This window comes from Microtus pennsylvanicus, chromosome 1, assembly GCF_037038515.1.
Source record: "Microtus pennsylvanicus isolate mMicPen1 chromosome 1, mMicPen1.hap1, whole genome shotgun sequence".
NCBI classification, from domain to species: Eukaryota; Metazoa; Chordata; class Mammalia; order Rodentia; family Cricetidae; genus Microtus; species Microtus pennsylvanicus.
Genome location: NC_134579.1, coordinates 76300136 through 76321615, shown reverse-complemented (window position 1 = coordinate 76321615; position 21480 = coordinate 76300136). Strand labels below are relative to the sequence as shown.

At 49.4% G+C, this 21480-nt stretch overlaps 1 protein-coding gene across 1 annotated transcript in view; it reads left to right on the top strand.

Annotated features, from left to right (window-relative positions):
- Positions 1-21480, top strand: part of Txnrd2 (thioredoxin reductase 2) — a 52488-nt gene that overhangs the window by 7658 nt on the left and 23350 nt on the right. Inside the window, exons 3-10 of the mRNA XM_075969622.1 lie at positions 2378-2434; positions 3532-3676; positions 4193-4267; positions 6378-6456; positions 7636-7698; positions 10564-10634; positions 20443-20462; positions 21177-21268. Of these exons, the coding sequence (XP_075825737.1) occupies positions 2378-2434; positions 3532-3676; positions 4193-4267; positions 6378-6456; positions 7636-7698; positions 10564-10634; positions 20443-20462; positions 21177-21268 (602 nt within the window). The remainder of the gene's footprint in view (positions 1-2377; positions 2435-3531; positions 3677-4192; positions 4268-6377; positions 6457-7635; positions 7699-10563; positions 10635-20442; positions 20463-21176; positions 21269-21480) is intronic.

Here is a 21480-nt window from a genome sequence, read left to right as displayed (position 1 = left end):
AACAGCCAGGCTACACAGAGAAACATCACCACCACCACCACTATCATCATCATCATCATCATCATCATCATCATCATCACCACCACCATTATTTATGCCCCGGCAATGCTTACACATGCATGGGCAGCCCATTTATGGCGGTTCTCCAGTTGTTCCTATCCTGGGCGGTCCTAGATGCTTGTGTTATTGTCATACCCAGGGTTCCACAGTTTTCCTTTGTGCCATCCATCAGCGTTTTTTGGGCCTTCCTCTTTGCTTTATCCCATGTCCTCCTCCAAGTAGTGCTATCTTTGCATATACCATCATTCATTCTCATAACACGGCCAAACAGAGACTGCTTATTCATTTCCCGGCTGCCCAGACCCAAATAATCACACAGAAACTATATTAATTACAACACTGTTTGAGCAATGACTCAGGTGTATTTCTAGCTAGCTCTTACATCTTAAATTAACCCATTTTTACTAATTTATATTTTCTACGAAGCTCATGGTTTGTTAGCTCTTGCTTCTTGAACTGCCACATGGCATTTGCCTCCTCCGGCAGCTATGTGGCATCTCCTTGACTCCACCTACTCTCCATATATCTCTGTTCGGATTTCCCACTTAGCTTTACTCTGCTAAGCCATTGGCCGAAACAGCTTCTTCATTAACCATTGGTAATAGAACATATTCATAGCATACAGAGGGGAATCCCACATCAGTATCCTGTAGTTTACTTCCTTCTGTAGATGGAGATGTTTCTTAATGCCATTGTCACACAGACTATCTCTTCATGTGACACCTAGAATCCTCCAGAGACATGCCATCTCAAACACATTCAGCTGCTGTTCTGAGGAGCGTTTCATTGTCCAGGTTTCAGAGTTGTAAAGAAGGCAGCTCCAAGACAAGTGTCTCATATGCTTGTAATTTGTAACTTTGTTGTTGTCGTTATGTCTCTTGCTGACCAAACCTTTCCTAATGCCTGGAATGCAACCCTGGCTATCCCTATCTGCTTCTTGGTTTCTGAAATGAGGTTTCCTCCCAGATAGATCTGTGTTTCACCGATGATATAGCACTACTTGCTGAAAGTCCAAATGAGCTGCAGGCCTTTGTAGAGTGGTGGAAGTCAGTGAAAACCTTGGAATAAAAATAAACATTGAGAAGACTGAGCACATGAGAAGGGTGCACCAAGATTCTAACACTGTAGTAAAGAATCAGAACTTCAAGCAAACGCAGAGAGAAACAAACAAACAAAAAAGGAAATTGGCGAGAAAGGGGTTTTTTATTTGGCTTACACTTGTATACTATAGTCCGTAGTTAAGAAAGCTCAGGGCAGGGACCTGGAGGCAGGACCTGAAGCAGAGGCCATGGAGTAGTGCGGCTCCCGAGGCTTGCTCAGTTTGCTTCTTTATACACCCTGGGGCCACCTGGCTATGGGTGGCTTGACCCCAGTGGGTCGGGTCCTCCACAGTCGTTAATCATGAAATATCCCACAGCCTAGCCAGTCTGATGGAAGCATTTTCTCAGTTGAGGTTCTGCTACCCAGACGACGTTAGCTTGTGTCAAGGTGACAAAAATCAACCAGCATGGCAAGTCACATCTTTTGCCTTATTTATCCCGAGTCTCATTTTTAATCACCGTATAATTGAGTTATGTGACATATTCACTGTCCATGCCTGTAATGTGAGTTATTCAGGGTTTGTGTATTCACAGGGTTGCATAACCGCAGCCACAGGTTTAGAACTTTTTTTCTCCCCCTGGGTCCTGCATACTCATTCACAATTGCCCTGTCCATGCCTTCATCCCTTCTCCTCCCTGACCCTTGTAATCGCTATCTACTTCCTGTTTTAGTGGGTTCTTAACACTTGATATCAATGGGGTCATCTGTGATCTTTTGATTCTTTGACTGTGATGTCATCTATATTCATTCATGATATAGTGTGTCTCAGGACTTCCCTCCCCTTTATACTGCTCCAGTTCCCCACCTCCTCTCTGGCTGACATGCGTTACTTGTCTGTCATGGCCATTCTGTCGGTGGCTAGCAAGGCTGACATGGGTGGGGACTGGACTTACACTGAACACCCAAGCCTACAGTAGGTGGAAGCAGGGACTCTGGCAGGGGGCACGTGTCCTAGTACTGCCTCAGTGGGTAGTGTGAAGGCTGCAGTCCACAAAGAAGCTGGAGGGCTCCTGCCTGCAGGCAGCAAGCTGGGTGGGTACCAGGAAGGGCAGGTGCAAAGCTGGGGGGCACCTGTGTGGAGAAGGGAGAAGGAACAGCTCACCCTTGGCATCTGTGTTGAGGTGTTGGCCTGGACCCCTGCCTCCTCCTGGGCCTCATGGGAAGCTCCATGCCAGTTTCCTGCTCTGCTCACCTGCAGATGTCTCTGTCATTTCAGCTGCTCAGCTGGGAAGGAAGGTGGCAGTGGCTGACTATGTGGAGCCCTCTCCCCAAGGTAGGTGAAGGGCACAGGGTAGGGACACAACTCACATTCAGCCTACACCGAGTCTTTCAGTCTCCACTGCCCACAATCTCCCTAGAGTGTGCTGCTCAACATGCAAACATTTCTATCACATTGTTATTTTAGAAATGACTGGTGAGACCTATTGGAGTAATGGATCCATGGTCAAGAGCACTGGCTGCTCTTCCAGAGCACTGAGGTTTGGTTCCCAGTACCACCTCGTGGCTAATAACCAGCTCTAACTCTAGTCCCAAGGCATCTGACACCCTCTTATGGTGTCTCTGAGCACTGTACGCATGTAGTTTACACACAAACATGTACATAAAACACCCATATTTACAAAAATAATAAATAAAATGTTCAAAAAAATTTTTTTAAATGACTGAATATATATATAGGGAACAAATCCATGTGGGAAGACTTCCCTGGGTCAAGTTCAAGTCACAAAATAGCAACCCCTTTAAGGCATTCTGAGCCTGTGGAATAGAAGCCTCTTGTATTCCCTTACATGGGAAGTCAAATCCACTCCTACCAGGGCCTGGGCGATTCTGTGACTGAACACCTCTCTGGTATGTGTATGTGTAAAGACCACACGTGCGTGTCCCCTGAAGCACACATACATAGACACGTACACATACATGCACACACACATACACACTCGCACGCACATACACACACGCACACGGGATGTAGGATATCCTTCTGCATGCTGTGAATATGTGTTGCTTTTATTGGTTGATGAATAAAGCTACTTTGGTCTATGGCAGGGCAGAATATAGCTAGGCAGAAAATCCAAACAGAGATACAGGGAAAAAGAAGGCGGAGTTGGGGGAAACACCAGCAGCCACTGGAGGAGTAAGAAGACAGAGCATCACTGGTATGCCACAGGCCATGTGGCAATACATTGTTTAATAGAAATGGTTTAATTTAAATTAAGAGCTAATAAACCTGAGCCATCAGCTAGACAATTATAATTAATATCAAGCCCTTGAGTGATTATTTTATAAGTGACTATGGGACTGGGCAGGACACAAAAAAGCCTCCAGCTACACATGTGTATACACACATACATGCTTTTTCTGATATTCCAGGTACCAAATGGGGCCTCGGTGGCACCTGTGTCAATGTGGGTTGCATACCTAAGAAGCTGATGCATCAGGCTGCCCTGCTGGGGGGCATGGTCAAAGATGCTCACCATTATGGCTGGGAGGTAGCCCAGCCCATCCAGCACAACTGGTGAGGAACCCTTGCTGTGGGGTCCCCTTGAAAGGGAGATTTTCTGTCTACCACTTATCCCAGGGAGCAGCTCTAGTTCTGGCTTTGGGGCGGGGGGGGGGGGGGGACAGCTGAGATAGTTGGCACTCTTCAGACACTTTTGGTGGTCACTGGAAGAAGAACATGCTAAATTCCCCAGGTAGAGAGAGCCCAGGATTCTATAGCCCCAAACCCTGGTCAGAGGCAGGGAAACACCAGATGGGGAGTGTCAGGCTCCAGTCCTTTAAACACACTCGCAAACTGGGTGTGGCAGTGTGTACCTGTAGTCCAGAACTCAGGAGGCTGATACACGAGGATCTTAAGTTTGAAGCTAGCCTTAGCTACTTAGCAAAACTCTGCCCCCCTCCAAAAATAACAGAAAGTAAAATAACCACACTTCTATTTCTCAGTATTCCTGAGTTTTCTTTCACTGCCCGAATGAACTTTGCAGCCATCTCTGCTGCTGTGGATCTCATGGGTTTTTGTGTGTGTCTACAGGAAGAAAATGGCAGAAGCTGTGCAAAACCATGTGAAGTCCTTGAACTGGGGTCACCGAGTCCAACTGCAGGAAAGGTACTGAAACCCCCAGGACTAAGTGGCCCAGTGATGTGGCCCTGGGAGTACCACCCTCCTGGCCCTTGCAGTCATTCTGTACCTGTGAACATATTCACTGTGCAGCGCAGCCCCTAGCAGTGATAACGTGAGGGTCCTTGGGCCTCAGTGGGGCGAAGACAGGTCAGTGCTGTGGGAAGGGTCGGGATGCCTGAGAGGCCTGGAACTGAGGAAATGACAGCAATGAAGAGACAGGCTAGCTGGATGGCTGGAGCCAGGGGAGAGGGTGAAACAGGCAACAGAGGCCTCAGGCCTGAGCCTGTGGATGCGACTGGACTGATGGGCCCTGTGCAGCATGCGTTCCTTAGACAGCCACTGCGGTCCTCCACAGTTTGGAGGATAGAACCTGGTGAGCCCTAAGTCAGGTGGCAGCAGATCATGAGGGGCAGGGGGTGTTTACAGTTCTCTCTGTGTGTGTACGTACACACACGCCTGCCTGTATATCTGTGCATCACTTGTATGCTTGCTGCCTACTGAGGTCAGAAAAGGGTGTTGGGACCCTGGGAACTGGAGTTACAGATGGTTGTGAGCCAGCATGTGAGTGCTGGGCCTCAAACCCTTCCTCTGGAAGAGCAGCCAGTGCTCCTAACCACCGAGCCATCTCTCCAATGCTGCAGGGGTATCATGTGTTTGTGTTGTAAGGCTGTTCCTTGATTGTCGGGGTGAGTGAAGAAGGTGAGGGAGAGGCACCTGATACTTACTGCTACCATGAGGCCTTTCAGACAGGAGGTTACTCTGCTCACCAAATACCCGTCCCATCATGCCACAGCCTCACCGTGCCTGCTCTCTTGGCCTCTTGGTGCTTTTAGGTGTAGAGGTGATACACATATGGTAGACACTTCAGTTCCCCATGGAGCTTCCCTGGATCCCTCCCCTGCTAGTCACAGCTTAGGGCTCTCAGGATGGTGTCAGTCATGGCTCTGTTGCTGTCTTGGCATCTGTGGTCGCCATGTCTCTGGGAACTAGAGAGACAGGCAAGGGGTTCTTGTTTTTCAGCGCGGTTCCCACTCACACTTGTCACACTAGGGCCACAGGCAGCTGGCCCTGGGTCAGAGCTCTTGTTTCCTTTTTGTTCTTTTATTTAAAAAATCTTTGCATGTGTTTACTTATTTTTCATGTGTATGATGCCAAGTTCCAGAGTCTTCCTCTTAGGGGCCCACATGGTACTGTCTGTCTGACCAGCCCTAGAGGCTGAGTCTGCAGAGGAAATGTTTAAAGAGCCTGACTCTTAGAGACAGGTGTTTACCGGCACTGTGGAGGTGGAGGCAGGAATATCAGGAGTTCAAAGTCATCCTTGGCTACATAGTGCACGTGCTGGCTGGTTTTATATCAACTTGACACAGGCTAGAGTCATCTGAGAGGAGGGAACCTCAACTGAGAAAATGTCTCCATAAGATCAGGCTGTAGGCAAGCCTGTAGGATGTTTTCTTAATTAGTGATTGATGAGGGAGGGCCCAGACCTTTGTAAGTGGTGCCATCTGAGAGTTAGTGACCCTAGGTTCTAAAACAGTGCACACTGAAGGGCAGGGGGTGGTGGCACCTTCGTCCCAGCACTCAGGAGGCAGAGGCAGGCATGTCTATGAGGCCAGCCTGGTCTACATGGTGAGTTCCAGAACCACATAGAGAAACCCAGTCTCGAAAACCAAAAGCAAAAAAAGAGAGCAAGCTGAGCAAGCCAGTAGTCGGACCGTCCACAGCTAGTGCATCAGCGCAAGCCAGTAGTCGGCACCGTCCACAGCTAGTACATCAGCGCAAGCCAGTAGTCGGACCGTCCACAGCTAGTGCATCAGCGCAAGCCAGTAGTCGGACCGTCCACAGCTAGTGCATCAGCGCAAGCCAGTAGTCCGCACCGTCCACAGCTAGTGCATCAGCCCTGCCTCCAGGGTCACGCCCTGTCTGAGTTCCTGCCCTGACTTCCTGCAGTGAGCAGACCTTTCCTTCACAAGTTGCATTTGGCCATATGTTTCCATAACAATAGAAACCCTAACCAGGAGAGTGAATTTGAAGCTAGCCTAGAACACATGGAACCTTGTCTCAAAAAATGAAATAAAATCTTACTTTTATATTTCAGGAAAGTCAAGTACTTTAATGTCAAAGCCAGCTTTGTCGACAAGCACACAGTTTGCGGTGTTGATAAAGGTGGGAAGATGGTAAGTGTCCATTGGCCTGCCTCTTATGGCTCCTCTGGCCCCAGATCCCAGCTTTGTAGGTCTGGGCATTGTTCTGGTGTTAAAGGCCTTTGAGGTCACACTTCTTCAGAGCTGGTGCACAGGTCACAGCCTGAGATCCCAGCACTAGGGAGGCAGAAGCAGGATCTTGGGTCCCAGACCAGACCTAAGCTGAATAGTGGGACCATGTCTCCCCAACACAGACACACATACACGCACACACAGACACATGTGCATGCAAGACATGCATTCTTGAGCACACAGACACATTCTTCACACACACAGATTATTGCATACACAGACATGTACACACACACATACAGACATGCACACTCATACAGACACATGCACACACAGATACATACACACAATGCACACACATGCATATACACAGAAACATGAACACACAGAAACATACACAGACACATGCATGCACACAGATATCTGCACACACAGACACATGTGCATGCAACAATGCATTCCTGAGCACACAGACACATTCTTCACACACACAGATTACTGCATACACAGACACATGTACATACACATGCACACACACAGACATGCACACTCACACAGACACATGCACACAGAGATACTTGCATGCACACAGATACCTGCACACACATAGATACATGTGCATACACAGAAACATGCACACACATAGAAACACAGACACATGCATGCACACACAGAGACACATGCACACACACACAAACAGTTCAAACAGAGCTGGGGATGTAGCTCAGTGGCATTACCTAGCTTCCCTAGCGTGAGTTAGATCAGACTTCAGCTACACATTCCCCTTGTTAAGTAGCTCAGATGTCATGGCTGGCTGTCCTGCAGCTAGGAGTGATGACAAAGATGAGAATCTCTCCCTTCCTACAGTGTTTGTGGGGCTCTGAAGAGGCATAGTGTTTGCAAAGGCCTTCTGCACTGTGAAGTGCTTGGAGCTGAAACACCTCACTGCCCCTCCTGCCTGGCCCTCCTGTTCAGGGGACATTGTGAGATCCCTGTTCTGTGAGACTTAGTGATATGGGCAGAGCACCTCCACTGCACAGTAGGGACCGCAGGAACCACTGCCCAGCCACCCGCAGGCATTCGTGTCTGTTGTTAGCTGAACACGCACTATTTGACCCATGGTTCTCTGTTTCTCCTCAGACGCTGCTTTCAGCTGACCACATAGTCATCGCTACAGGAGGGCGACCGAAGTACCCCACACAAGTGAGTGGCTTGCTGTGGCCCTTACCTGGGCCCTCTACCCTCATTCTGCTGCGATTTTCCTGTCCTATTTCCAGGCCTCTCAGAATCTACCCTGCTGAAATGGATCTTCAGGTTCCACCCCCTCCCCCGCCCCACCTCAGGGTCACTCCACACTGCAGCCTCCTGGGGCCTGTCTCCCTTCACCCCAGTGTCTTCCCTCTTTCTCCCCTTAGTGTCTAATTGTGTTGTCCAGGCTAGATCTGAATACCTGGGTTCCAGTGACCCTCCATGTCAGCCTCCAGAGTAGTTGTGATATCATACCTGGTTTCTAGACTCAGGTGCTTCAGCAAGGATATGCTGTGTGTGCATTTTGATGGCTCATTTCACCAGCATGATGTGCTCAGTGTTTACTCACTGATGTATCAGATCTTCCTTTTGAAGGCTGAATAATATTCCATTTGTGCAAACGCCACCTTTTGTTCATCTAGCTGTCCATCAGGCAGTATCTCAGCTGCTTCCTTTTTTTAGCTGTTACAACCATGATGTGCTATGAACATCCATGTAAAGGGTTTTTTTGTTTTGTTTTGGCTTTTTGAAACAGGGTTTTTCTGTAGCTTTGGAGCCTGTCCTGGAACTCACTCTGTAGACTAGGCTGACCTCAAACTCACAGAGACCTGCCTGCCTCTGCCTCCTGAGTGCTGGGAATTGAAGGCGTGCGCCACCACCGCCTGGTGTAAAAGTGGTGGAGTTTGTTACTGCTTCCCTTGGGTCTTTATTAAGAATGGAAGTTAGAGCTGAGCTGGGCCTGGTCAGCATTTGATCCCCAAACTCTGGAGGCAGAGGCAGGTGGATCTCTGTGAGTTTGAGGCCAACCTGGTCTACAAAGCGAGTTCTGGAACAGCCAGGGCTCTTGTACACATCCTGTCTCAAAAAACCAAAACTAAACTAAACCAAAAATAGTGGAAGTTAGATCACATGATCATTTGACTTACCCTTTTGAGAGACCACCAGCTTGTTTTCCAGAGGCCACACCGTATCTGCTCCCTGCAGCTGTATCTGAAAGTCAGTTTCTGTCCTCTCACATAGCTCAGGTCTTTTGGTGAAAGCAGAGTATTTCAAGTAACTTATATGGTAACACCCACTGGGATTTTCTCATTGCTGGGGAGCTGGTTTTGTGAAGCATTTCTTTTTTGTCGTGTGTGGCCACTGGAGTCTACTTAATTAGCTTAGTGTCAGCTAAGGACTGCAGAGGTTTCCTTTAAAACCAGGAACCATGAAATCTCTGCATGTCTATAGGATCCTTCCGTCTATACTGCAGTCTGCATGTTTGTGGGATCCTTCAGTCTATACTGCATTCTGCATGTCTGTGGGATTCTTCAGTCTATACTGCAGTCTGCATGTCTGTGGGATCCTTCAGTCTATACTGCATTCTGCATGTCTGTGGGATTCTTCAGTCTATACTGCATTCTGCATGTCTGTGGGATCCTTCAGTCTATACTGCAGTCTGCATGTCTGTGGGATTCTTCAGTCTATACTGCATTCTGCATGTCTGTGGGATTCTTCAGTCTATACTGCATTCTGCATGTCTGTGGGATTCTTCAGTCTATACTGCATTCTGCATGTCTGTGGGATCCTTCAGTCTATACTGCAGTCTGCATGTCTGTGGGATTCTTCAGTCTATACTGCATTCTGCATGTCTGTGGGATTCTTCAGTCTATACTGCATTCTGCATGTCTGTGGGATTCTTCAGTCTATACTGCAGTCTGCATGTCTGTGGGATTCTTCAGTCTATACTGCATTCTGCATGTCTGTGGGATTCTTCAGTCTATACTGCATTCTGCATGTCTGTGGGATCCTTCAGTCTATACTGCAGTCTGCATGTCTGTGGGATTCTTCAGTCTATACTGCAGTCTGCATGTCTGTGGGATTCTTCAGTCTATACTGCATTCTGCATGTCTGTGGGATTCTTCAGTCTATACTGCAGTCTGCATGTCTGTGGGATTCTTCAGTCTATACTGCATTCTGCATGTCTGTGGGATTCTTCAGTCTATACTGCAGTCTGCATGTCTGTGGGATTCTTCAGTCTATACTGCAGTCTGCATGTCTGTGGAAGCCTTCAGTCTATACTGCAGTCTGCATGTCTGTGGGATTCTTCAGTCTATACTGCAGTCTGCATGTCTGTGGGATCCTTCAGTCTATACTGCAGTCTGCATGTCTGTGGGATTCTTCAGTCTATACTGCAGTCTGCATGTCTGTGGGATTCTTCAGTCTATATTGCAGTCTGCATGTCTGTGGGATTCTTCAGTCTATACTGCAGTCTGCATGTCTGTGGGATTCTTCAGTCTATACTGCAGTCTGCATGTCTGTGGAAGCCTTCAGTCTATACTGCAGTCTGCATGTCTGTGGGATTCTTCAGTCTATACTGCAGTCTGCATGTCTGTGGGATTCTTCAGTCTATACTGCAGTCTGCATGTCTGTGGGATTCTTCAGTCTATACTGCAGTCTGCATGTCTGTGGAAGCCTTCAGTCTATACTGCAGTCTGCATGTCTGTGGGATTCTTCAGTCTATACTGCAGTCTGCATGTCTGTGGGATTCTTCAGTCTATACTGCAGTCTGCATGTCTGTGGGATCCTTCAGTCTATACTGCATTCTGCATGCCTCTGTCTTGGATCTGCATCAATATGACTAGGATGGAGTTGCCACTCCTGCCTTTGTGGATAGGGGTGGCATGCTTGGGGAGTGTGCATGGGGTCATCTCCTATCCCCACAGATGGTTGTAACCTGAAGATACGGATAAAAGACAGAAAGGCTCCCCTCATGGGATTGAGCTGTTTCTGTAGAATGAGGGTTGCTGTCTGGTCACATGAATTCTCTTTTTTCCACAGATCAAAGGAGCCCTGGAATATGGAATCACAAGTGATGATATCTTCTGGCTGAAGGAGTCCCCTGGGAAAACGTAAGTCTGTCGTGTGTTATGTGGCATATCCGCTCTCTGATCCTACTGGAGACATGGGATCATCCTCTAAAAGAAGGAAAGATGGCCCTGTGTAGACCGCTTTGCAGGACTGCTGGCACCCTGTGTCCTGTGACTGTCTTGAAGGTGATAAGATGTTACAGAGACCGAGCCAGCTGTTGTACAGGGCATTGGTTGTCAGCAGTGTCCCTTGAACCCATGGTGCAGCAGACCCTACTGGGTCCCTCTTGATCATCTCTCCTGTCTGCTTTGTGCATTGAGCATGTTCCACGCTATGGCCAGGTGTGAAGGTGAGAACAGCAGTGTGTACAAGGCACATGTGCAAATGCACCAGCCTGCCCAGAGCTGATACTGGACTCAGTGTGGTGTAGGCTTCCTGCTTGCAGGGACCAGAGTGGCCACAAGAGGGCAATAGAGGCTTGGCTGATAACTATTCACTGCATTGTGCCTTCTCTAGTAAATAGTAGTGAAAAAAAGTACCCCAGTAGTTGGCAGGTGCGAGAGTATGTGTGCATGTGTACACATATGTATGCTTGTAAATATGTGCATGTATGCAGGTGTATATTGTGTATGTTGGAGCATCTGCACAGGTATGAGGATGTGACATGTACATATGCACTGGACTTATTTCAGTGGATGCAAATCCTACCTCTAAAGCCCTGGTGTTTGGGATTGAACCTAGGGTTTCACTAATGCCAGGAAAGCACTTTACCTTTGAAGCTATAGCCCCAGCTCCAAGCTCGTTGTTGTTGTTGTTGTTGTTGTTGTTGTTGTTTTGAGACAGGGTTTCTCTGTGTAGCCCTGGCTGTCCTACAGTTCACTTAGTAGGCCAGGCTGGTCTTGAATTCACAGAGATTAACCTGCCTCTGCCTCCCACATACTGAGATTAAAGGTGTACACCACCATAGCCTGGCTGTGAAGATCCTTTAAATGGATAAAAATTTACTTGTTATTACATGTAGGTATCTTTGTGTGTGTGTGTGTGTGTGTGTGTGCATACACGCGTGTGCATGCATGTACACCTGAGTGCCACAGTGCACACGTGGCAGTCAAAGGCTGATTTGGGGTTTGGTTGTCTCCTTCCACCTTTATATGGGTTCTTCAGATTAGACACAGCAAGTGTTTTTACCCACTGAGCCATTTCATCATGCCCACATGGTTTGTTTGGTGTGTGGCTGCATAGATGCCAGATGTGTGTGTGGAGGTCAGAGCACAGCTTACAGGAGTTGATTTTCTTCTTCCATCCTGTGGGTTGCAGAGGTCAAGATTAGGTTGTTAAGCTTGGTTGTTAGCACCTTTACCTGCTGAGCCATCTCGCTGGCCAAGCCTCTTTCTTTTGAGACAGGGCTCATATTCTTAGTCTGGCTTTGTACTCATAATGTAGGCAAGATGATCTTGGAACTTCTGATCCTCCAGTCTCTACAAACTGGGTTCTGGAATTACAGGCATGCTTCATCATGCCTAGCTGCTTCTTCCTTAAACAAACAAACAAAGACCCAGCTTTTTTTGCTTTATTTATATGTGTGTGTCTGCACAGTCATCAGCCTCGGCAGCTTGTGCCTTTACTCGTGGAGCCATCTTTCTGGCCCCTCCTCCTTTTTACAGCTGGTCATAATACACCGGCATCTCACGGTTTGTTTATTTGCTCCTCCATGGATGGGCAGTGTGAATTGCATTCCTGGGAAGGTGGTACATGGATGTCTGAATCCTGCTTTCCACTCTCTTGAGTGGCATTGGAATTGTTAGCTTATTGTGCTGATCAGACTACCTTCAATAGCCCAATACTGTGTTCCCACTGGTGGTGTTCCTAGTCATGGTGTTCCTAGTCATGGTGTTCCCATTGGTGGTGTTCCTAGTTGTGGTGTTCCCACTGGTGCTGTTCCCACTGGTGATGTTCCCATTGGTGGTGTTCCTAGTCGTGGTGTTCCCATTGGTGGTGTTCCTAGTCGTGGTGTTCCCACTGGTGGTGTCCCCAGTTGTGGTGTTCCCATGTTCCCACTGGTGGTGTCCCCAGTTGTGGTGTTCCCATGTTCCCACTGGTGGTGTCCCCAGTTGTGGTGTTCCCATGTTCCCACTGGTGGTACACCAGGGTTCAGTGTTGCTGCACCTGCACATTTGACCAACAGTGATCTTGACGGTATAAGACCTATAAGGACATCTTTCCTAGAAGCAGAAAAGCTGGGTTCAAGGGCTTGCAGCCTTTGCTGACAGGCTAGCTGCACCCTGTCCCTAATGCTCTGTTGCCTGCTTCTCCCTCATCCCCATAACATGGGCATTGTCTGCTTTTTTGTGAGACACAGAGTGGATTGGCTGTCTTCCCGTTCCCACATGTGACTGCAGTTGCTGCTGTCTAAAGCCCCTCCCTCAGACTGATTCATGATGACTTCCACTGGATTACCAAACTATGATTTGCCTTTTGTCTTTTATTATTATTATTATTTTAAAAATTAGGGACTGGGGAGATTGCTCATCAGTTGAAGAACTGGCTGGTCTTCCAGTGAACCTGTGTTTGGTTGCCAGTACCCACATGGCAGCTCACACCTCTCTATAACTCCAGTTCTAGGACTTCTGACACCCTCACACAGATGTACATGCACACAAAATAATAATAAATTCTAAAAATATTTATTTTATGTCTATGAGTGTTTTGTCTGCATGTATATATGTATAGCATATACATGCCTAGTACCCATGAAAGTAGAATAGGACATCAGATCCCCTAGCACTGGAGTTATAGTTATAGCCACCCTGTGTGTGCTGGAGTCAAAAGCATCAAGTACCTTAAGCCACCGAGTCCTCTCTCCAGCTCCTGCCTTTTGTCTTCTGCTTTTTTCAAACACTTATGCATTTCTGTAGGTTTTTGAGACAGTCTCACCTTGTAGTCCTGCTGGTCTGGAACTCATCCTACAGCCTAGGGCGACCTCAAACTTGTGAGTCTACTGCCTCAGCTTGCCAGGTGTGCAGTGCCACTGCCCCATCTCTCAAGTCTTTGCCCTTTTTTTTTTTTATCTTTTGCGGTGCTGGAGCTCAAATGCAGGCCCTTACACATACTAGCCAAATGATCAATTCCCACCCAAGGTTTTAATTTCTATGTCAGAACAATTAGCATTTTCTTTTATGCCATAATTATTTCTAGGTGTGGGGGATCTGGACTTTCCCAGGGCTTTGCACCCAGAGCACTGCCCTGCTGAGCTCCAGCCCTGTCTGCTGGTCTAGCCTTGACTGTCTGCTAGAGTGAACACATTCGGATTCCATGGGTGTCTTTTCATGGATTTACAGCCTCTCAAATTCAGAATGTCCGTGTGGGGATCAACCTGTGGACCTTGGCCTTGTATTTGGTTGGGTCCCCCACCCTGATCTCTTCCTTATCTTCCAGCCGGTTCAAATATCAGAGATGTCCCATGTCCTATACATAAAGATTCTTTGTAACTTATAGATGTACAAATAATTTCTTTCTCTTTTAGATGTAACCTAGACCTCTCTTTGCTCTTAATGACTTTTAAGAAAAAGGGCCTGTCCCCACCCCAGCTTGGTCTTTGGTTTGCTTTGGTTTTTAGCCACCTCTGAGTGGGTGGTTTTTTATGTCTTGGGCTTGGTTGCCCTTGTCTGTGGAGCTGGGCTGCTGTGGTGCTCGCTGGCTTACCTGTGGCCCCTGCTGCCTGTCTGTAAGCAGTGCTGCTGCTGGGCATTGCCACTAAGCCTGTTTCACTCCCTCTCTGTTTTCCTGCACCCTGACTTCTTTGGGTAGTTCTTCGTCTCCTATCTTCCCATGATGCTCTTTGTGCTGGACCCAACATGAACAGCACTGGAGCTGCAGTAGCCCTGGACGCTGGCCCTACTCTCCATCTCTAGTCTAGTCTGAGGCCCTTTTCTGGGCTCTCTCTAACGGTCATAATTCTCTGAGTTCTGGTCGGCCCCGTTTCTGGTAAGCCGACCCAATGCTGTGCATGTAGTGCAGCCCAGCAAGAAAGCACCTTCCAAGCCCAACCCCGCTAGTCCAGAAGTGGGACCTCTCCCCTGTGGCTGTGTGAGGGGCCGGGGGGGAGCTGGCTCAGCTGAAAAGATATGGCCCTCAGATAGTTTAGTCAGGAACAAAATGGCAGTATTTATTTTCTCCAGAAAAAAAACATTTAGAGTTTTTTTTTTTTAAGCTCCTTCGTGTAGATGGAATCTAGGTATGTTATTGTTTAAGAAAAAAAGTGTTTGTGGTGCATCAGTCACCCGTTTAGTTCTGAGCATGATTTATGTGAGGAAATGGTTTTTTTTTTTTAAAAAAAATTAAGCTGGAGATATATCCCTGTACGATGCTTCTGTGAAAATGTGGCTTTGTCCAGGCTGTTAATGCAAGTTGTAACAGTGCGGCAGGGGAGGCAGTGTTTACATGTTACATTCCTCCGCGCAGTCAAAATAAGCCTGGAGGGTCTACAGTAGCATTTCTGTATTTTATCAGCTTGGGCTGGGGCAGAGGGGGAGGCCCTGCTCACACTTGGAGGGGCTGTTTCTGCTAGATTTATTTGCCTTATAAATATTCCCTGTGTTTATTTTAACTCCCCTTTAAAATGGAGCTGAAATTAATATGGATCCCAGGGCTGTCCCTATGGCCCCAGGGTGCCTCCCGGAGCCGGGTGACACTTTGACATGGCTCATCCAGGAGGCCAGGTCAGCAACCAAAGGGTACATGGCACCTCTGGGCCTGGGCCTGCAGTGGGCACTGTCTGCTGGCTGGCATTTGTTGAGGAAGGACCCCAGAACCATGGTAGGATCAGCAGGATTTCAGAGCTTTCCTTCCTCTGTCTACCTGGGCACAGGCAGCAGCCAGGACTCATTTTCTAGTGTGTGTATGCGGGGTGTGGTGACAAACGCCTGCTAGTCACCCATGAGGTGGGTTGAGCTCAGCGTGGTAACTACAGCTGTCTGGGCTTCCAGGATTACCTCCCACTGCCTTTGCTCCTGGGCATCAACGGAGGGACCTCCTTCCTCCTTGGACGACATCTGAGTCTCAGAGAGCCCAGGGCTGGCCAGATGGCAGAGATGAGGCGCTTATGTCTGAGCCCTGTCCATAGAAGACATGGTTAAGTGACACCCTTTACCCAGCAGCTGGATGCTGGCCAGGCGAGGTCACACCTGTCAGCTGTAGTAGATGGAGCACCTGGCTAGAACCCAGGGTCTTAGCAACTTCATAGAAAGAACCCCTGAGCTTGCAAATGTTGTCTTAGACTCCTTGTCCTGTCTTAGAGGGGCTGAAGCTGGGCAGTATGAGGCCCAGGGTAAGACACCATGTTGGCACCTGCCCACTCTTGGCCACCCAACTACCAGTGTATGTTGGGCCTGGTTGCCTTTTACGTTGCTCTTTGCCAAAAATCTAGGACAAGCTGGAGAAGGGATGAGGTAGGGAGGGAGACCAGAGTGCAGGGCTCCTTTGGGAAAAGTAGGGAGTGAGATAGTGGCCACTGAGGGCAGGCTACCACTGCCAGTGAGGAAGTGGCTGATGCCCTGTGGAAAAACTGTCCCACTGACACAGCAAGGCCCTGACAGTGAAGGATGTAGGTGAGAAAAGTGAGCTTGCTCCTTAACCCTGCTTTAGGGATGTGGGAGTTGGCACTGGGATTCACTTACAGATAACAGGTAGCTTGAACCGGGTGTGTAGGGACAGGGAGTGGCAAGAGCTGGCCCTGCCTCTAACCCTGCAGCTCAGACTGTCTCCCTGTACCCTCATATCTCCAGAAAACCTCTGTGCCCCACATTTCTCAGGCCTGACCCCCCCACCCCACAGCTGACCTGGCCCAGCATTTCTGACCTCTCTTTTCTGGATATCCAAACCACGAAGCAGGGTCCTCCCACAGGCACTCTCTTCCACATCCCCTTGCCCCCAGCAGGCTGACCAGTGGGTGCTGTTGCTAGGCTCACTGTTTCTGGTTCCTGAGCTGGCACACCCAGGATGGTGAGGAGGCCGCAGTGGGTGAGCAGCTGGCTCCACAGCTTCTCCTACACTGGGCCTGAGCCCCAGGAGCTGTGTCCAGGTAACAATTACAACCTGCTTGTTCCTGCTGTCCCTTCACACTGTGTCTCGTCCCCAAAAGGCTTACAGAGCTTGGGAGGCAATCTCTCCCTCTGCTATTAGTCCCATTCAAACGGTCCTAGCTACACACTAACCACACTAGCCCTGGAAATGGTGGTGACTGAGGCCAGCCCATGACAATCTACTCTCATGTACCCGTGCCAACCTGAGGTTCTCTGTCTCTGGGCACTGTGGAGCTGAGAGTGTTTTGCGTTATGAGATAGGGTCTCTAGTGCATGCTAGTCTGGAGCCTGCTGTGCAACTGAAGCCAGTCTCCGTGTCATGACAACCCCACCTCCCTTTGCTGAGAGCTGTGACTACAAGCGTGGGGCAGCATACTGGACAAGAGAATTTTAGACTGGCTGATTTAATGCCGCCATCCGAGTTGGTCTGACCCTCACTAAATTGGGAAGCTGCCCAAGGTACTATGACCATTTTTCTCCCGTTCTAAGCGCAGGAGTTAGAAAGGTACATTTTATCTTAGAAGAGCCACTTAGTTAGAGCCATGGCTGCACAATATTCTCATTTTCTGCCCAGCTTCTGACTCTGTTTCATGTGGTGCTCTGGTGAGGCAGCAGGGAGAGTGGCTGTCAGCTTGGGGCTTGATTCTCAGCTTTTCTGCTTGTTTGCCTGTGTGGGGCCAGGACCTTGGGTAGCTCCCACTACTCAGGGCTTGGTCCAGGGGTAGACCCTAGAGGTTTGGGTGGTACTGGCAGGTCCAGGCAAATCTGGAGCCAGCTCCACTGGGATGGAGGATTTGTGGTGTCTCCTCTCTGGAGCTGCTTTCCTGGAGAGTCTGTGGCTCTATAGTGTTGACTGGCACTTCCTGGACTGGCAGTACTACCAAGGAACCAGGTGCTCCTATGAGACTGTCACTTGTGTGGGTGTGCCTCCTGGAGAGAGGATTAGGGTCCTGCCGGCTGAGAGGCAGACTGAGCACCCTGTAAGCCTAGCTTCACAGGTCTGTGTTAATGCCCTTGTTTCTGCTTCCTCCTCCCTTTCAGTTCTGACAAGCAAGCCACCCTGTGATTAAACTAATCTCATGCATCCATGGAGAATGTTGGCACATTAAAAGGCACAGACACACAGACACACACACACACAGACACACACACACACACACACACACGGGGGGGGGGTAGGGGGAGGGAATTAGGTTCAAGGCTACCAAGGTATAAGATGGTGACTTCTGGTTGAGCAGACAAAGATCTGACCCCAGGGTCTTTAAATACAGTGTTAACTCTTGAGCTTCCAAACCTTCCTCCAGCCTGCCAGCACCAGCACCAGCACTGCCATCCCTTGCGGTTGGCTGCAGCTACACTGGTCACTGTGCCTTGCAGCTGGTCCTGGGTGAGTGTGGCCAGTAGAAGTCAATCTACAGCTTCCACCTCTGGGAACTGACTCAGGATCTGGAAGCTTCATTTTGTCTCTGCTTTTGTTCCAGTCTTCTCCTCCCCACTTTCTGTTTTCAAGGGTCCACCCTGGCTTCAAACTCCCTCTGTGGCTCAAGTTGATCTTCCTACCTCCACTTTCAAAGTGCTGGGATTACAGGCAGGCATGACCATTCCTAGAAAGAACGTCAGTCCTCTGGTTTCTTTTGTTCATCTTTGAAAGGATAAATGTTCCCATTAATTGGTCAGTTAGAGGAAGAGGTGGAGTGAAAACCAACGCTACTGTCACCAGGACTCATAAAACAAGTGGCCCAAGGTCACTGTCCATTCAAGCAAGATGTGAGCTTTTGTGGAGATTCCGTGTGTGTGTGTACTCAAAGCTCCCCCACCCCCAGGAATGTGCCTGCCTGTGGGTGTCTGCCTTCCCTTGTGTGCTTTGGAGTTGGCAATTTGGAGGTGGTGGCCTGAGGGCTGGGGGCACCTGGGAGATGGCTCTCCACCTTCTGTGGTGGGGCCACCTCAGGAGGTCCACAGTGCTCGTGGGCTCTGCTAGAGCAGATGGCGATCCCTGGCTGCCCGCCCACCCATCTCCCACACCCAGCCTGCTTTGTGGGAGGCGGGGAGGCACACGTGGACTGCAGAAACAGAAGAATCAGATTCTGGAAACTGTTTGCTTCGTACTCAGCAATGTGGTAGGAGGGCCTAGAAATGGGGGTTGGGGTTCCAGCTGTCCTGGGGAGAGTCTGAAGGGAGCTTGAGATAAGTAGAGAGGCCCAGTCACCAACAGAAGGACTGTACTGGTGCTGCCCCTCTAGGCTGGGTCTCCACAGCTTGTTGGAAGGTGGGGGCTGGGTCCAGCATGCTCTTCAAGGCGCTGAGAACAAAGTTACTGCTTGTTAGACGCTCAGACCTTCACCTTCCATCCTACAGGTGAGGCAGGGTGATTGAAGCAGCTTAATTCCGTTTGCTTCTTAAGTAACTCAGACTTTCATATCTTAAATGGCTCAGACCTCTCACTATATACATCAAATCCAAAAAGTGTTAGGTTTTATATTTTGGAAAATGTCTCTACCGGAACACACGTTGCACCTGTGTGGGCATTTGCAGGCAGACAGATGCACACTTGCATCCTGTGTATGTTTCTTTGGCATGGCCAGTTCATTGGGGGACCAGGAAAGTGCCTCTGTTCTGCTGTCCTGCTTGGGATCTCAGGATCCCCTGTCCATGTTCATCACATGCTGAGTGGGCTTGTATGACCAGCTGGGGCCACCTTGTACTCAGCCAGTCAGTGTAGTTCTGTCCCCAGCTCCTGTGCAGAAGCAGCATGCCAGATGGTTCCCGCAGGGCACCTGCACAAGTATTCTGAGGGATCCGCCGCTTTTTGAAATGGAATTATATCATTAGTACTTGCCAGGATTAGTACTGACATCAGGCTTATCCATCCTTACATCACCTGCTCTTGTTCAAAGACTGAAGGGGTGATCTGACGAGCCCACCCACATGCAGCCGCCCTGGCTGGGAATCCTTGTTTCCTCAGCCCTTTTGCATGAGTGTGCACATGTGTGCCTGTGTGTTTTGCATGGGTGTGCATGTGAGAGGATATGGACAGGTGTGTGTGACCACTTGTCTATACTAGTATGTTCACAGTGTGTATGTGCGTGCAAAGGACTTTTCATGTTTGTTTGTCCCTATATGTGCATGTATGTGGAGTGTGGACCTGGCCACAAGAGAAGATTAAAATGACTGTTTTCAGTGAGTTAGTGTCTTGTTCTGACTCTGCGGTGTGCGTGGGGGGGGGGCAGGAGAGAGGGAGACAGAGGGGAGAGAGACGGGGGAATGCCGGGACAGTAGGACTGGACAGACAGATCTGGGCTCTACTCATGGGGAGCTGCTTCCTATAAGCCTCTTTCCCCATTCTGGCCCTCTTAATGTCCTACCAGGTCATTCCTGCTTCCATCCTGGCTCAAGAGGCAAGACTCATCTGTGGGCAGAAGGAAAGCCTTGTGCTTCTGAGGGCCATCTCTCAACATGTCCACCAGTGCCTGGTGCTGCCTATGCTTTTCACAGGCCAGGTGTCATTTGTCACTGACCGTGCAGCCTTCACCACCAGGCAATTTGCTGGTTCAATAGCACTGTTTGCTGTGTTGTATTTCATAGCTGTAGCTTTTAGGAAGCGGGTTCTATACCTTGACATCACCTGTTTGAACAGTCAGCCTCAACTGTCATTGCTTATGAGTAACTAGCAAGAAGGCTACAGGGCCCGTCTTCATCCCAGCCTTGCAACAACAGCGTGTAGCCTTGCTAGGACTCACTTTGTGCTCTTTGCTGTTTTCCTCCACAGGTTGGTGGTCGGAGCCAGTTGTATCCTTTGCAGAAGTGCAGATGGCCATCCTTAGGAATGATGCTCCGCCCCTTTACTATTCTCCCTCCCAGGAGATACTTTGTTTTCTTGCATGGGGACTCAACTGAACCTGTTAGGGTTGGGGGTCTGGGCCCAGGGAACTGTTTGGGGCTGACCTTTGAAGGCTACTGCTTCCTGAACCTCACACTAAGCTTGCTGAGACAGCTGGAGAAGGCTGCAAGGCGGTCGCAATGGCTGTGATGAGCATCTCCCTTGAGAGCAGCCCTGCTGACCTCATCCCTGCAGGAGAAGCAGTCAGATCAGGAAGGGTCAAGAGGGGAACCCTAAGGGACTCAGGGTCAGGACAGGATCTAGAAGGAAGATGAAAGCCCCAGGGCTGAGCCTAGGAGCACAGGCCACGAGCAGTGCTCTGCAACTCTGCTCCAAAGTTCTTCTCCCCTGAAGGTTGAGACTAAACACCAGAGCCGGATGGAAGTCCTGTGGAGGCATAAACTTGTTTGGCCTGTGGGTGCTGTTGGGAGAGCTTGCAGCTGGGACTGGCAGCTCTATGTACTTGAGTCCCGGGGCCCTGGGGATCTCCGAAGCTTTCAGCAGAGTCTCCTCCAGTGCTGAGCAGGAACAGGGGCCTGGGCAGTGGGAGCAGGGTCCAGGCTCTGTTGCCCCTCTGCTCCCTAACTCACAATCAGTTAGTGTTCCTTAGCTTGCTGCTGAAGACGTAGCCCTAGAGTGTGCCGGCTTCCTCACAGGCATTGGACTGGATACCACGGTCATGATGCGCAGCATCCCCCTTCGCGGCTTTGACCAGGTAGTGCCCAGGAGCCCCTGCTCTCATCTGGCCTCGGCTTCTCCCATGAAGCCACATTCTTTTTTTTGGCTACCCTACACTGCCCCAAGCAGCTGTAGGTGTGTCCTAGGGGAGAGGCCTGAATCTTCAGAAACGGTTCTCAAAAACCAGGTGGCCTAGTACGAGCCTGTACTCCTGCCACTTGAGAGGCTGAGGCAGGAGAATCATCTGAG